The 17,689-nt window shown below is 38.3% G+C and overlaps 1 protein-coding gene across 13 annotated transcripts in view; it reads right to left on the bottom strand.

Annotated features, from left to right (window-relative positions):
• The window catches only part of LOC144038048 (rho GTPase-activating protein 23-like), a 104,127-nt gene that overhangs the window by 71,215 nt on the left and 15,223 nt on the right, over nt 1-17,689 (bottom strand). For 8 of the 13 annotated variants that reach the window (XM_077550142.1, XM_077550141.1, XM_077550143.1 and 5 more), the window contains 5 exons: nt 9,652-9,843; nt 7,377-7,407; nt 6,838-6,930; nt 483-561; nt 333-393 (listed from right to left, as the gene is read on the bottom strand). In XM_077550142.1, coding sequence (XP_077406268.1) covers nt 333-393; nt 483-561; nt 6,838-6,930; nt 7,377-7,407; nt 9,652-9,843 — 456 coding nt within the window. The remainder of the gene's footprint in view (nt 1-332; nt 394-482; nt 562-6,837; nt 6,931-7,376; nt 7,408-9,651; nt 9,844-17,689) is intronic. The other 5 variants (XM_077550148.1, XM_077550147.1, XM_077550146.1 and 2 more) reach the window with 2 other exon arrangements.

Raw genomic sequence — 17,689 nt, 5'->3', positions numbered from 1 at the left:
ATGTAGGAGTTATGAAAATTTTCAACTCCGAGGTTCACCCATAGCTGCTAATTGTTGGGGACAAGGTAAGGAGTGCCTGGGTATTTACAGTATAAATGTTTGAAATTTGCAACACCTAGTATTTCCTAATAATGAGTGTGAACAAGCCAATCATGCTGACACCTCTGATCCTTGCCAAAGGGGGTGCTACTAGATTCTTTGTATGAAGGGGGCCTAAACCTTTGCTGTGGCGCTTTTCCTTTTCTGTAATTTTGAAAAAGTAAATGATGAAGACAAAATTCACAATGATACATAGAAGCAGTGAGAGGGAAGGAGAAAAACAAAATACTCACACTTATCAATTGCAGAACATCTTCATCTTTTGGCATAACAGAGAGCTCCAAATTATTTTCACTACAACAATGCAGAAACAAAATAAACATTATTCAGATATGATGCAGACAAAAACTAATTATTGTCTCATTTGCACAGCGTCCACTTACCCATTTTGAATGAGTCTAATCACCTGAGAGTAGGTTTTTCCTAAAATGCTCTCCCCATTCACTTTGACTAGCCTGTCACCTGAGACACACACAAACATTGGTCTTGATAAATCGTTCTATGTTTGCCTTTGGTGACTTAACTTACAGTAACACAAACTTTGAAGCTTAAAATTCATCTCCTGAGGCATCATCTGCCAAAGTTTGCTTGTTGTATTGTAGGAACTTGTGCATGTGCGTGCGCGCGCATGTGTGCGTGCACGCGTGTGTGTTTAAACCGCAAGGGGAAACTTGATGTAAGAATTTTGGGTCAATTAAAAGATGAGTTGACATTAGCTGTGGCCTGTGATGGTTAATTCATATATATTAAAATTGTCTTCAAATGCATTTGACCACATAAATAAAATAAGAATTATTTGATGGTTCATTTTAATCCTTCTTTTTTTTTTGCATTCAAGGGGGTGGGGAGCTTTGGAAAGACCTTTGTGATGATGCGATCATCTTTTCATCTTCAAGTATTTATCAAAGCTCATATTTGATTTAAATTCCATCCAACTTCAAAGAGCATGGAGTGGAAATTAGTGGTGATACTGCAAACCAGGCAGATGCTTCATTTGTGACGCATTGATGATGTGGCGTCACTAGCGTGTCATCCTTTTATAGACGTCTCATGAAAATCACGACATTGAGGAGTGATCAAAACAACATATTATTTACATTAGATCATTACATTTGATCATTTCATACAGCTTCATTCATTCATTATTCCATTCCACTTCAACCAGACTCGCTGTACTATGCTTGTGTGCAGGGACGCACTCGCATGTAAGAGCGTTTAATTCCCTCGTGATTGTTAAAGGTCAAAGTTAAAGGTTAACGTACCACTGATTGTCACGCCCATCTAAGTGGGGTGAAAATCGTTCTCTGCATTAGACCCATCCACTGAAGGAGCGGTAGGCAGTAGCGGGGGCTTGCGCTCGGGGATTATTTGGCGATTGGTGGTTTTGTGGCATACTTTGTTTTAATGCACAAATACATTAAATTAAAAGGAGAAATAAGCATGTTAAAGAAAGATCCTGCAACTGAGGATGATCTCTTTGTCTGGATTACAAACCTTTGCCAGTATGTCGACATTCGCTCTGCAAGCCTGCTGTCGACACAGGCATACGTGTGTGTGTGTGTTCTGCTGGACTACACAATCACATTATGGTGTATTTCAAATTTTATTTGGTGCTATGTCCATTTATATAAATCATTTGTGAAGTAACATTAGAGGCAATAAACTACGCTGTTTGTTTAGAAGCAGGTGCCAGTGATGCGGCTAAAAACACACCCAAGTTACGATGTACATTACTTACTAATTGCTTATTTTTATAAACTTATATTACAATTTAAACTTTTTTGCTGCTGGGAAATGAAAATAGAGACCTTAAGGATGTTTTTTTTATTTTTCAAAAAAGCTCCAAAACGTTCAAACGACTCGATTTTCGCATTCAAAATTAATCTCCGCGACGTACGCCTGATTTTGTGAAAACACATCACAAATATACAGAGGTGGGCACTACCGTCATTCATAATTTCCCGTTATTGACGTCACCCACCTTTCGGCAAGTGCTTCCGCATTTTCGGCAAGTGCTTTATAACGCAAAACCTTGTAAAAATTAACCCAAAGAGAAAGACCGCCTGTACTGACCCCAACCAACGGATGTAAACCTGCTTCAATTGGTGCTCAGTCAGTTTATTTATTTTGAGGCTTCGCGTCATAAAGCACTCTCCGAAAATGCGAAAGCATTCGTCGAAAGAAAGCTGAGAGTTGTCAATGATGGGAATTGCCGAATGATGGAAGTGCCCACCTGTGTAAATATGTGCCAAAATAATTTTGAATTTTACGTTGCTGTACACATTAGTTAAAAGTAAGCCCCTTTGGATTTACAAAATTAACCAGTCAATAAATTATACATAATTTTTAACAAGGATACAACACCATTACTAACTATACTAGTCAGTATTTAGCAGTGGCGAGCAGTGACCTTTTTTTCACGTTTGGTTTGGTTTTATTGAACATATAAACATGAAGTTGAAGTAAAAAAGAAAAACAAGAATAGGAAGAAAGAAAAGATTTTATATGTTCAAAAGGGGTAGGAGGAAGTTAAAAACGTATCTAATCCTACCCCTTATTGGTTTTATGTTGATACAATAATAAGTTTAATGTATTTGAACAAAAGAAAAATTTATAAACCTAGTCATATATACAAGTGCACTTTAACATAGGCGCATTTGCCAACAACATATGTACATGAAATTCATAGGCATTTACCATAATACATTTATGAATAATATCCTTATACTCACATATACAATTTTCATTACCGATACGTCCAAAGAAATTACAGCATATATACCATTTTAACAGCTCATGTCTGATGTAAGTAATTTTTTTTAAACCTTGCTTTTAAACATTTTTTTTAATTCAGCAAGTGACTGAATTCCAGAGTTCCAAAAGTATTCCACAAATTAACACCTTTTACAGAAACACACCTTTGCTTAGTATTTGTTCTTTTTTTTCTTTTTTGGGGGAGACACTTGTACCCCTTAGGTCAGAGGTGGGCAATCTCGGTCCTCGAGGGCCGAAGTCCTGCAGGTTTTAGAGGTTTCTCACTTCCAACACAAGCTGATTCCAATCAGTAGGATCGTTATCAGGCTTATGCAGAGCTTGCTGATGAGCTGATCATATATCAGCTGTGTTGAAGAAGGGCAACATGCAAAACCTGTAGGACTCCGGCCCTCGATGCCCACCTCTGCCTTATGTTATAAGAACTCTCTCTAATTTCAAACAGCTTCTGAGTACTGTGGCAGAGTAGATTGTTGTGCACTTTATACATTATTTGTGCTATTTTGAACTCAACTAAGTCGTAAAATGTCATTGTATTTGATTTAATAAATAGAGAGTTGGTTCTGTATATTTTGATCGATTAATCATTCTTATGGCTCTTTTTTTGCAGTTTAAAAACAGGATCGGTATTTGTTTTATATGTGTTTCCCCAGATTTCCACACAATAGGTCAGATATGGTAATAATAATGAACAATCGGTTTAGTTCCTCCTCAAACCACCGACATTCAAAAAAATACAAATAAAATAATGATAATAATAATAATCATGATAAAAAAACTTATTTTGGTACAGTTACACAGTACACACAATAAAACACAACAGGTCTTCCACTCCCTTTTGAACATGGAAAATTGTTGTTAGGTGTGCTTTGTCGAATTCTGCTTGTTTTTAGCTACAAACGCAATTCCCCAAAAATTGTGAATAAAAACTGAATGCAATTATGTGGAAGTGCCAAATTTTAATATTTTATTCAGAATAGAACATAGAGAACAGGTAAAAAGTTTAAACTGAGTAAATGTATAATTTTAAGGGGAAACTACGATTATTTTGAATTCCATGGTGTCAACAAATCTAAAAAAAAAGTTGGGACATCTCCTCTTCTTCTTACAACAGTCTGCAAACGTCTGGAGATCGAGGAGACAAATTTCTCAAGTTTAGAAATAGGAATGCTGTCCATTTCTTGTCTAACACGCGTCTCTCTAACTGTACAACTGTCTTGCACCTTCCCCTTTATGATGTGCCAAATGTGCTCTATAAGTGAAAGAAGTGGACTGCAGGCTGGCCATTTCCTACGCAGCCATGATGTTGTAATTGGTGCTGCATGTGGTCTGGCATTATCGTGTTGAGAAATGCAAGATCTTCTCTGAAAGTGATGATGCCTGGATGGGAGCATATGTTGTTCTCGAATCTGAATATATCTTTCTGCATTGACGATGCCTTTCCAGATTTGAAAGCTGCCCATGCCACACACACTCATCCAACCCTATACGATCACAGATGCAGGCTTATAAACAGAGTGCTGATAACAACTTGGGTTGTCCTTGTCCTCTTTAGTCAGTATGATATAGCGCCCCAGTTTTCCACAAAGAACTTAGAATTGTGATTCGTCTGACTACAAAACAGGTTTTCACTTTGCCACACTCCATTTTAAATAACCGCTGGCCCAGAGAAACGCCTGCGCTCCTTGGTCTGCTTTAGAAATGACTTATTTTTTGTACTGTAGAGTTTCATCTGGCAACGGCGGCTGGCACGGTGGATTGTGTTCACCCACAATGTTTTCTGGAAGTATTGCTGAGCCCTTTCTGTGATTTTCCTTACAGTAAGCATTCCTGTTTGCGTGCAGTACCGTTTAAGGGCCCGAAGATCATGGGCATTGAAGGAATATTTGATTACTATATTAAGTGTAATCTTTGCGTGTCCAAATAATTGTATTCAGGATCTGATGAAGAAGTTTTCTTGCAAGAATTTATTTAGAGGCCTCTAAAGACACAGTCAGGACACCACATCAGAATGCAACGTGATGACCCCAAGTGTGTGACAATTTACAGAACATCGACTCATTTATACTCAAAAGATAAAAGGTTCCTCCTCCCGGCTCTTGATTGAACAAAGGGCAGACATGTCATCTCCTAGATTGAACAAAGGTGTAAGGTTGATGGTAAACAGACATCTTTATACAGTTCCCCTTCTTGATTGGGGGAACAGAAGTAATCAAAATCTGACCCCAGACCTTCAGTCCCTAAGTGACAAGAGACTCTGACAACATCATGCACATTGCCCCTCCAACAGCATTTGAGGGTACAAAGATCAAATAAAGTTCACAAAATCACCATCCCACTGTATTCTTTTAAACACTCATGATTATATCACATTGATATGCCTATAAGTAAATTCAAAAACAGTAAAACATCAAATTGAAAATGTTAAATGTCTTCAGCATCCAGTATGATTTTTCAGCCTTGACCCTTACACACAGAGATTGTTCCAGATTCTCAGAATCTTTGGATGATGTTATGCACTGTAGGTGATTACTTTAACCTTTTTTCAATTTTTGGCTGGTAAACACCTTTCTGATATTTCTCCGCTATCTTTCTGCGCAACATTGGAGGAATTGGTGATTCTCTACCCATCTTCGCTTCTGAGAGACACTGCCACTCCGAGAAGCTCTTTTTATACTCCAATCAAGTTGCCAGTGGACCCCATTAGTGGTAACTGGTCTTCCAGCTGTTTATTTATTTTTTTGGTGCAATTGACTTTTCTAGCCTCTTATTGCTACCTGTCCCAACTTTTTTTTGCATTTGTTGGCATCATGAAATTTACAATCAACATATTTTTCCCTTAAAATTATAAATTTTCTCAGTAAAACATTTTGACCTGTCATCTATGTTCTATTCTGAACAAAATATTGAAATTTGGCACTTCATTGCATTCAGTTTTTATTCAAAATTTGTATAGTGTAACAACTTTTTGGGAATTGGGTTTGTATTTTATTTTGTTGTTGTTGTATGTTTATTACTGTTATAGTTTTTTTTTTCTACATGCAATTCTAAATGCATTAGGCTAACTCCTTGCTTGAAACTGAGGGATGAAATTCTTCCGCGTTTTCGTGATGATGAGGCTACTTCAATAGGACGGCCACTTGAAATTATATTCTCGCTGGAGCATTCCTGGGCATGGCTGGAGGCCTGCGGAGCACAGCCGAGAACGCTGGAGCTTTTTCGGGCATACACAGGCCATACACAGTTGGAAAGGTCTCGCTGAGACAAATCCGGGAATGCCCGTATGTCCCCGGTAGGACGTAGGGTTTGGGAGATATGGCCACCGAAAGACCTCCAACGTAATTTTTTTTTTAAATTACCCCGCCGGCGATGGTTCCCATCCCGGGTAAAAAATTGCCGTTTGCCGGCCCTCTTCTCAACCACGTACTGTTTATCGAAGAACAAGCCAAGTAAGCCAATTATGCGCATGCACATTGTCAATGCTTTACTGACAGTTTTTTTGTAATTCAAAAGGCGCACGCACAGAAAGAACCGCTCGGAATTAACACAACTTGATTTCTCATTGCGTATGTGCAAAACAAGCTGTCGGCTTTCCACCTCTGCGAAGAAAATAGGACAAATTACACAGGAATTTAAGACCAAAGCAGTAGAAGTAAGGTATTGTATAATAGAGGACGCTGACAGATAAATATTTTCAATGATTTTATTGGAGGGCTTGGGAATGCACCGCATTCATAGCTTATTTATGACCGCTCGCCACTGGTATTTAGTACAATAACTTAAGTCACACACTTGTTTTTTTCCTCCTAAAAAATATTCTTCCCCCTTTCTTTCCAACTAGTCAATTTGACTCACAACATAATAGGAAGAGTAAATTATAGAGATCGCTCCACTTCCTAGCTTCTTTAAAGCTGAAACAAGCCAAGCATGAGATAGTTACATTAGTAACATTTTGGAGTCAATTACCGGTGCACAGCCCAGCGTGATGAGCAGGGCTATTTTCTTTAACGCTCTTCACAAAAATGGTGTCCATTGCCTCCAGATGACACTGCTGAACACCTACGTCAAACACACATGAACATCCATTCATAATTCATCAACGTCACTGAGCTTGAAATAAAAAGAACATCTAAAAAATGTTTAGCTTGATGAACAGTTTGGTCCAAAATTATTTGGATAATGACAGGTCTGATCAGCTCGGTCCAGGCAAAATATGATCAATGGCATGAAATTCCAAGAGATGGGAAAAATTATATAAGGAGTAGTCTTGGACGTTGTAGTGGTCCTACTTATGCATTTATTAATTTCAAATTTGAATTCAGCATCTACCTTTTATCTTTTCTCTCCAGTAGCCTACTTGATTGAAAGTCAGTTGTAACTCACAGTGAGCTACAATGTATCAGAGTTCATTACATATATAAAATCTGGCTATTTAATTCATCTTGTGTTTAAATTTCACACACTAGACATTTCTATGTTAAAAAAAAAACAAAAAATGCACTCACATTTTTTAATTGCATTCCCATTCTCTTCGTCCTTTGGAAAGAACAGATTAGGTTAGAGGAGGATTAAAAGCCTCAATACACCAATCCAACATCAGAAGTTTGCACCATCTGATTAATGTACCCACCTTATTCTCATGGGAGAACAATATAGAAACCAACTTCCACTTCCAGGTTCTGGCCATAAAGGAGCGGTTTATTTAAACATTTTTATTCTCCCTAAATGATCCAAAGCCCCCGTTGTATTTGAAAATGATTTGCACAACTTTGGAAATTGCCACAGCGCTGTTGTTTGTATGACCAAGCAGAAGTTGAATCTGTGACTAAAAAAAGCAATGTTTTGATGTGGCACACTGGACGAATGTTGTTGGGAAATATGCGTTTACAGAGGCTTCCAAGGATAAGGATCACAGAGGAATTAGTCTGAGAATCTTCATTTGAAAAGCCTTAACAACCGATGTTCGAATCGTTTCATTTTGTGGACATAGAGCACGCCACAACACTCACATCGAACCTGGTTGCTTTGCGACAATTAGGCTACCATGGGAGAAGATTTACCGGGGGCAAAAAACAACAGGTATGATTTTTATGTGTATGGGAGGGACACACGAGTCATGACACCTTAATATTAAACCTCTGAAGTCATTAGAACGGTCGCATGAATATTTTGTTTAGATAATGTGCGGCAAGCGTTTGCCATTAAATTGAAGTGAGCGCTTTTGGAGAGGTTTGCAGCGATTGATTTTTAAGTAGAGATGCTCGCATAAATTTGGGTTCAGATTGATTGCAGTTTATGACATCAAGTGGCGAAGCTTGTTTACATTAAATGTTAGACTCAACTGCCCCGGCCAGTGCCTATCTAACCTCTTTTAACAAAACACAACCCACTTTATTATTCTATAGGTACTGATAAGCCTCTTCTGAGCTTTTTAGATTGTTCATAGCCTCGCCATCCAAAGCAACAGAGCTGACAAAGTAGTTTAAAACACACCCGTATATAATTTTCGGCCACTTCCTTACGTAATCTTCCCACCCAGGTTCGTTTATAGGAAGTGGGATTGTGAAGTCATCTTTTTCGAGATGTGAAAACGAGTGTTCCCACAAGGTTTGGGGAGTGACGCTATACATGTACCAGTGTTACGTATTCAGAATACAATTGTTTTTTTTGTTTTTTTTTACTGTATTCTGTTACAGTACAGAGGAAAAAAAACATGTAATCAAATGTATGTCAAAGGTACATTTATTAAAAATGGTGATTATTTCGAAGGATTAGGATTTCCACAATATGAGAGAGAGCGAGAGAGAGAGAGAGAGAGAGACGCCGTTATTTACTCGAGCCATACATGTCGGGGAGGCAGGGAACTGACTGAGTCCTACAGCACGCTACTAGAGCTTTTTGCTAGCCCGTTTCACCATAATGTGAGTTCCACTTTCCGAAGAAATCTCCCTCCCACCAATTCACGGTCCCTATCACCTGCAAATAGCAGAGGTGTACAGTATGGAAATACTGTATTTATTGTAGTGATATTTATTTTTATTTGGTCTTCATGAGCATACTTGGTATTGGAGTAATCCTAAAGTAATCAGGTTACATTACTATAATATTATGGTACTTGGATTACTTTACTAACTACATTTTTTAGCAGGTAACTTGTAACTGTAATACATTTTAAAAGTAACCCTCCTAACCCTGGTTCCCACATTGTTTAGGTCATTTAAACGAGCTGGCATGCACTGTTTGCATGTATGAATCTGAAAATCTGAAATCAGGTTTCTACATTCACACAAAGGCTCATGTGTCGTAGGAATAAAGTGGATAAATCACCTTCGTAACGTTGGATTCCATTGGGGAGCGTCTGGGGGGCGTTTCAAGTGGCCTTTTTCTAACCATGAGGAATAGTGATACCGCCAACGCCAATGATATGGAGGGGGATTACTTCTCACGCATGCACAGAAAGTACTTAATAATTGGTGTTTGTGTCTGTTGCAGTGTGTACTTCCGTCATTTTTCTGGCGTGACCTGCCGACGGTCATGCCACAGGCGGTTGTAGTCAGCTACATTTGGCTGATGTTGGATCTGTGTATCGAGGCCTTTACTCACTGCATTAATATTGTACATCAATGCAAGACACACCAAATGTCTACTTATTTACTGGTTTAATTGAAACTTTAGTTGATTACTATAAAGAAAAGCAAAGTGATCAATCAGTGCCCAGAAGGGATTGTGGTTGATTTGAAGGTAATACTATATGAAAAGTGGAATCTGCAATCTCCTTACCTTGGAGTTGTGGAGGTAGGAGTCTGGTGGATAAACTATGAAGTGTCGCAGAGTAAAACCAAAACCTTGCATGTTCTTATGAAGATAAATGGTCTGAAGGCCACACCATGACATGCCCTCCATGTCACCAGATGATAGTGGTCGGCGACTATTCTCTTTGGATGACACCATGTTATCTTTTAGTCCATTAGCCTAACAAGAAGAAATACATTGATTGTTAGTCATTTTGTGAATGCTGAGAATCAAACATAAGACACTGTAACATCAAAAATAACTTCTTACAAATTATCTGTTGAGTTGAATGGTGATGGACCATATGAGTTAGGGGGGGGGGGGGGGGGTAAACTATCCCATTCTAAATACTGTAGCTACTTAGTATTCAGTTGGTAAGACTGAGGACTAACTGAGATGATTCAAGCTAAAGTATAGATCGGAGATGCTACTGGTACATACTGGTATTATTATTTGTTAGTTCTTTGTTCTACATCAAACTGTACGGTTTGATTGAAATACTAATTGTTGTTTTGAAACGTTATACAATGTTTTTAGTCTCACTAGCAATTTTATACAATGTTTCTCTTTTGTTTTGCAGGTCAGAAAATAGGAACGCTATTTGGTTCCGACACAAACTACATAAATCACGGCTTCCAGACTAGGGCTCTATTAGAGCGGACATATTAGAGTACCAGACTCTTTCCTACATAAATATGCAAATTGGTGTAAACAGGGCTTGCAGGTGGGAATGACTGATAAGATAATCACATTATAAAGCATGATCACAAATAAAAAAAAACTATGTGAGCTGGAGATACTTATAAACAAAGTAGACCTGAAAAACTATGATTTTTTTTACAGGCTTTCTTCGGAAGTCAATAACAACCTCCGCGATGAAAGTGCCTTCAGAGTATGTCGGCCGTCGCCGTTAGTGGCTGAATGCTGAAGAGACATCAGATTGTGATCGCGGAGGCTTTAAATTAAATATAATTAAATAAGAACCTTCTTTGCCGCTGATACCGGATAAATGGCGTTTTTAAGGAGCATCGATCTAATTGTGATCATGGAGGATTCAATATGGAAGACGCGCACAACGCGCAAAAGCCCCCCCCCCCACTCCACCTCGCGCCTAGCGGTGATAATATTTCGTGGCATGTCCGTCGCCCATAGATAGAGGGCATGTTGAATGCGCTTGTTTAAGGGTCATAATTTTGTCATTGATCCATTTGTGATCGAAAAACCTATGCACACACAAACCCCCCTCCCACCGCAATGCAACCTAGGCACATGTCCGCCGTACATCCCCATGACGACGATTACGTCTCCGGCAGCCATTCACCGCCCGTGGTAACACTTTATAATGAGTACACACTATTAAGCATCAGTTAAGCATTAGTTAATAGTGAGTTAATCATTAATAAAGCATGTTTCTGACACGAATAATCATTAGTATGTAGTTAATAAACACAGTCATAAATATTTTACCCATTGTTAATAAACTAATTTATAATGTACTCAATGATTGCGTTTTCATACTTCATAAACGGTGGATTTAGGATTTCTAGATTATGTATTGCATAATTTACTAAGCAGCTATTTAGGAATAATCAATAGTTTTTCAAGATCATTGAGAAGGTGTATGTACTGTAAATGATTAACAAACTATTTAGATATACATGTATGCATGCACGTACACATAACTATTCAGACATGTAATGTAAAAGCACACCAACACCAACAGAGTAAGTTACAAATACAATTATTTGATTTAAAAAAGATTCAATATAAAAAATTGAAAATACCTTAGTCATAATTTAACGTAAATAAAAATTATTTGCAGCAGATACAATAAATGTTAAATATTAATATAAAATAACATTTGTGTCATAATTCAAGAAACTTCCACCCCCATCCTTCAAATATTTGATGGGTCTTAATCTAGCATCACTTTGTTTTGAGGGGAAATAGCTTTCCGGAAACTTTGTAAGCTTTAACTATGTCTGCTATTTCTGGATCTCCCTGAATTATAGTAGTACACTCTTTGTTTCACCCGAGTGGTTTTTAAGGAGTTCCTTATATTTGGTGGGTGCAACAATTAACAGCTCAGCGATTGGAGCATTGACAGCAACTGTGTTCCGTTCCACTTTAACACGCTTGAAAGCAGCAGACATGGTCCTTCCTTGACTGAACATCCTCAGATTTTTGTTTGTACCGGGACACCACCTGATTCGTAGTTTGGGCTGCAATTCAGAGGACAAAGAATTGGCGTTATCCACAATAAACATGGTTACATTGGTTTGCATGCATGGTTGCGTTTAGAGTGCAACAATTTATCGACAACTAATCAATTATCAAATTAAGCAATAATTATTTTTAATAATGGATGAATCATTTAGAAATATTTTTCTTAATTTTAAATTGTCAAAATACTCAGAATTTTGGCTCTTCAAGGAGTAAATATTTTTTAGTTTCTGTAGTGGTCCATGAAAGCGGACTGATTATCTTTGTTTTGAACCACAATAAAACAATAGCTGTGTTGAGGGACATTTTTGCTTATTATCCTCACATTAAACTAAATCAGTAACTGAATCATTTATGTTGTTATGTTATGTTTATGCACCGTCGATATAAAATAATGTCCTGTTTTAGAAAAAAAGATGGACATATAAACCATCTATTAATCAAAAGAATAAAACAGATTAATAGATTACTGAAATAATCATTAGTTGCAGCCTTAGTTGTATGGTTTCGATGCAACTGACTGCTACCTCTGAATGGACCCTTCGTTAGTTCACGCTAAGAAAAATCACCCACACAATTTCAAATCATGTGAGATGTACCAGCCAGGACAGCAACAATTGTACAACAGAGCTTAGCAATGACCTCTCTTTTTATTTTCCATTTTATTTGACTTCTTAGACTTTTTGTCTTTCCCCTTCTTTCTCGTCTTCTTTTTCTTCCTGTCCTCCTCTGATGAGGATGTATTAGAGGAGGAGTTAGACACGGGATCAGAGGAATCTTCCTACACGAGGAAGATAAAGACAAGCGGATTGCTTGGGTGACACCTGTGTACTCTTTTAAGCACTGTTAAAATAAATAGATACAAACATTAGCCTAACATGGCACAAACAGACACATGCATGAGACCCAACTATACTATACTGTGTGTAGGAAGACTTACCTGATGCCAACTGTTCTTTTAGATAGTCTCTCTCCTTGGTAAGCTCATCAATCTTTTCCTTTTGTAACTCTACCCTCATCTGACACATCTCCAACTCGTGGAATTTTATTTTGACTGTCAGCTGTGCAGTATGGACCATGGACACATAGTAATAGAAAAATGCTGTTCACTAAATGCATCTAGAATATTATACCAACTCTGTTTGTCTTCAGACACTGGTGATTTTGGCATGACTAAACAGTGGTTCTAAAGTGAAACCATATCAAGTCCAGATAAAAAATAAAAATATCTTTCAGTAATTTGAGGTGATTTTCTATAATGTGGTGTACTTTTTAACTTTTTAATCATCCATTCATATAATATCAAATATTTTGTCTTTTAACACTTTAGCGTTACAACACTTTCTTGTAATATGAAACGGTAGCAATGGGAATTCTAATGGCCTTCCACCCTGCATGTATCTAGAGTGGGGGTTTGTGAAGAACCCTCTCTTTTCGGGTACTTATTCAAGTTTTAATAATATGTCTGTGAATTATCCGGGCTTTGGTGGTTATTTGCAGGTTAAGTCAACCTTCGAAGGAACTGTTCACCGATCTCCAGCCTGTATTCAGATAATCAACATTCTCTCTACCCGAAAGAAAACGAACACGCGAAGAAAAATATTATTTTCTTCAACAGGCCCCAAGACACGCTATCTGGACAGGCCAGTCACAAAGATTTGTCTGCTTCAGGAAGCCGAGGACACCTGACGGATGACTTGCCCAAGTCATGGACAGAGGGGTCAAATGTGGCGTTTGAAATGGGAACTTTAGCTGTGGCAATTTTTTCAATGAAAAGCCATAGGAATCTATTTCTATAGCTTACTACCGCCACAATGAATGTGTGAGCACACGAATAATGTATCCATTGTGAAGCGTCTTTGAGTGTCCAAAAAAGCGCTACATAAATCAGATCCATTGTTATATTATTATTATTGCACATTTCAGGAGAAGAGTCTGTGGTAATAAGCTGAGAGAGTTTAAGCACAGGATCAATACAAATACAAAAAAAAAAAATTAAATGAAAATAAAAATTAAATAGTACACATGGATTTCCTTTTGGCCTCTTTAACTGTGCTCTGGTAACAACACCAGCACTCTTTTAAGATTTGATAAGAGACGTGTAGCTTGTATTTGAACCAGCGCTGAGGTCTGAACTCGGCTGGTGCCCCATTTTATCATTTTTTTTCTTTTCAAAATCCCAGCTCTACCACAAGAACATTGCTACACCCGCAACGCTTCATAGTCGATGTCAACATGGGCCAACTGATGACCCACAATCAGACGAGCACTAGGACTATGCCATTAACATTATTCCACGTTTACGACGCTGTGCGAAGCTTCGGGTAAGCTGACTGCGTCCTACTCGATCCCGGTGCGGGGGCGGCTTCCGCAAACCGGCGGCTGTACAAAATGCCATTACGACCTGCATAATGAATTGCATTATTCTCGCCCGCCTCGGCAAACTCGGTTGCCTCTTCCCACACGGCCGTCGTTCCACGGAGCCTGCCGGCTTGCAGAAGCTGTTGGGCAGCAAGGCAGGCCTCGTTCGGGCAGCGGTGGACTTTCGCGAGAGAAAGAGCGGAGGTCCCCGCTCGGCTGGCGGTGAGACCAGCCGGTCTTGCAAAAGTCCCTCAACGGCGGCGCGGGGCCTGTCTTGATGCCGAACGGGTTCCGTGAGCCGGCGGCGCAGCGTCGCCTCAATGCAGAACGGCTTCTGCAAGCTGGCGACGCAGGGCCCGCCTCGTTGCCGGCAGCGCAGGGCCCGCCCCGTTGCAGAACGGCTTCTGCCAGCCGGCGGTGCAGGGCCCGCCTTGATGCCGAACGGCTTCCGCGGGCCGGCGGCGGCGCAGGGCCGCCTCGCTGCCGAGCCAGCCATTGCTTGCTCTCTCGTGAAGTACCGCAGTACCGTCCAGCTGCTGCGAGTATTATAATGAAGGTAGGGGCAGGGGTTGAAAATTGTGAGGGTCGAGTTTGCGCTGAGCTAGTGACGTATAAAAAGTGGGGTTAGTGACGTATAAAACCGATCTGCTGAAACAGACAGTTTGAGAGTGCTGTTTGAGCTGTCTTGACACAATCTGACATTGACAAGGGAAACATCCCAGAGGAAATTTTTATTGCTCAAAGCTTGCTCGTCTATGTCTCGTGAAACAAATTTGAAAATCTCACCACAGTCTCATTTTACTCTCTCTTTTGTCTCAAACGTTTCTCATTTGTTTCTCCTAAAATTCACTAGGAGAAATTAGGGAGACATAGCAATTAAAGAGGGAGTCATACTTGAGACTTAATGGAGATAACTTTGAGATCTAACTTCAAGGAGAAAATGTGCTAAGGAGAAATAAGTGAGACTATGTGAGACAAATGTGAGAATCTCATCTCAGTCTAATTTTACTCTCTTTTTTTGTCTCAAACATTTCTCATTTGTTTCTCCTAAAATTCACTAGGAAAAATAAGAGACATAGCAATTATAGAGGGGAGTCATACTTGAGACTTAATGGAGATCTCCAAGGAGAAAATGAGCAATACTAAAATACTATTGAGCAAAATCTTAGAAAAAAATGCTATTGCTCAAGGCTTACATTTATAATCAACATCAAAGGCAAATGTATTGTATGTAGTTTTGAAAGCTTAAACTGTAGTTGCAGTTAGCATTTTTGTTATCGTATTTTTTTATAGAAACTTTTTTTTCAATTTTAGTTTTACTTAACTAAAACAACGTAAGTAAGGATGCAGACATATAGTCATTTGGTTTTATAATTCTATAGATAATGACAGATGAGCTGACAGACAAATGAATTTCCCTTTTGCGATGAATTAAGTGTTCTGGATCCACCTTAATCATAAATTTCTTTATTAAATTCAACAAAGCAATGTACAAAAATAACTTGAAAAAGTCACATTTTATTTACAATTACTGTAACTAAGATTATCATCATTATACAAACAACAATGAACAGTTCATCAAAAATGAAAATGTAACCTTTATTCAATCACCCTCATGCATATGAAGTGTTAGGAGAGGTTTCTGTATCATCCGAACACCTAGGGGGGCTAACAGTAGTTTTGCGTTGGGAAGATTCAGAACCCTCTCCGAACACTTCAACTACATAAGGGTGAATGGATAAGAGTTAAATTTTTGGCTAATTATGCTTTTAACTACAAAGTGAAACAGATACTGTATCTGCCTCCTAATATTAATAAGTCTATTTGAAAGCTTTTTTTTTTTTTTTACATGAACAAGAAATGTGGCATTTGTTAATGAAGGCTTTCTTAATCTTACTTTTTTCAACTGCTGTCCATCCTTCCATTATGCTATAGCACATGAAGCAAGCTGTAAAAATAAAAAAAAAAGCACAAATTACAAATTGCATTATTTGTAACAGCAGTTACCACAACCGTATTAAGAGCTGTTTAATTCCTGATATCCCAAAATTCACATTGTAATATGATATTTCTATGATTCACACCTGTAACAACTGTAATACAGTTACATTTTGAGGAAATTTCAACATGCAAAACATTAGTGTAAATGAAGCAATGTGATACATTGGGTTCTGTTGAGAAGCAATGCCAAATTTAGGCAGGATGAGAGTCGCAGAGATTTAGGCAAAACATTTTTCATAAATGACTTTAAAAATGTTATTTGTCCTTGTAAATGGTAAATCAACGCCTTCCTAAAATAATTGCCTAAGTCATTTTTTCCAGATTTTTCAGGAAACAAAAAATATAACCATTTGCATCATAAGGAGATTTAGGCAAAAATAATAATTGCAAAAAAAAATGACTTAGGCAATTATTTCAAGAGGGTGATCATGGTACTTCATTTATATGGCGCTTTTCCACCTTACAAGGCCCTGAATGCGCTTAACATTTGACTACTCATTCACCTACTGATGATGCAGCATCGTGAGCAACTGGGAGTTCGGTATCTTGCTCAATGATACTTCAACGTGGTCACAATGGCATGGGTTTGAACCCACAATCTATGGGTTGCGAGACGACCACTGTACCACTCAGCGACGCCACCCCGTAATATGAAATTCAGTTTGATCTAAGGCGAGGTAATATGGCTGAACAGATTTTTACTTAACAGTAATCTTTCACATCACCCTCATGATTTACTAGGGGTGTGAATTGCCTAGTACCTGGTGATTCAATTCGTATCACGATTCATAGGTTACCATTCGTTTCGATGCCGATTAATCCCGATACGAATCTATAAATTGATTATTGCGATTTTTTTACACTCAAATTTAGCAATTGAATTATATTGTATATTTTAACTGGCCAAAATAGCTATATTAGTTCCAGAAATCCAAAATGTGTCTTTTAATCAATATTTACAATTGCTTGTATTTTTATTAAACATATGGCCCAAGTGAATCATAGTGTAGGGTGTAAATTCCTCACTGATGTCATCAACAAACAAACAAAAACCTTACTGTTATCTTCCTCTTCTCAGTGGTGTGTGTTTCAGGTGCTTCCCAGCATGTTTGCAACCTTTCCGTTTACCTGCTGATCAGAAAACAAAAACAATGTTGGAATATTTATATTTATGATGATTGGATCTTTAAATAACAGTGACAAGAGGAAAACTTACTAACTACGGACATTTCCCTTTCCTTGTCTTCAACCGCAAGCTCTACTACAAGGTTTAACTGTCATTGCCTGAAACAAGCAGAAGAACCTAATAAACATTTTTGGGAGAGGTGCATTTGATTACTGCGTTCTTTGATTATCAAAGTTAGTAGATATTATTACTCACAAGTTAAATTAACTATGGGTCTGGGTGCACTGTTGTTGAGCTGTAACTGGGTTTGTGGTT

The sequence above is a fragment of the Vanacampus margaritifer genome, chromosome 18 (assembly GCF_051991255.1).
Source record: "Vanacampus margaritifer isolate UIUO_Vmar chromosome 18, RoL_Vmar_1.0, whole genome shotgun sequence".
Taxonomy (NCBI): domain Eukaryota; kingdom Metazoa; phylum Chordata; class Actinopteri; order Syngnathiformes; family Syngnathidae; genus Vanacampus; species Vanacampus margaritifer.
Note: the sequence above shows the minus strand (reverse complement) of the source record. Positions and strands in the feature narration are given on the sequence as shown.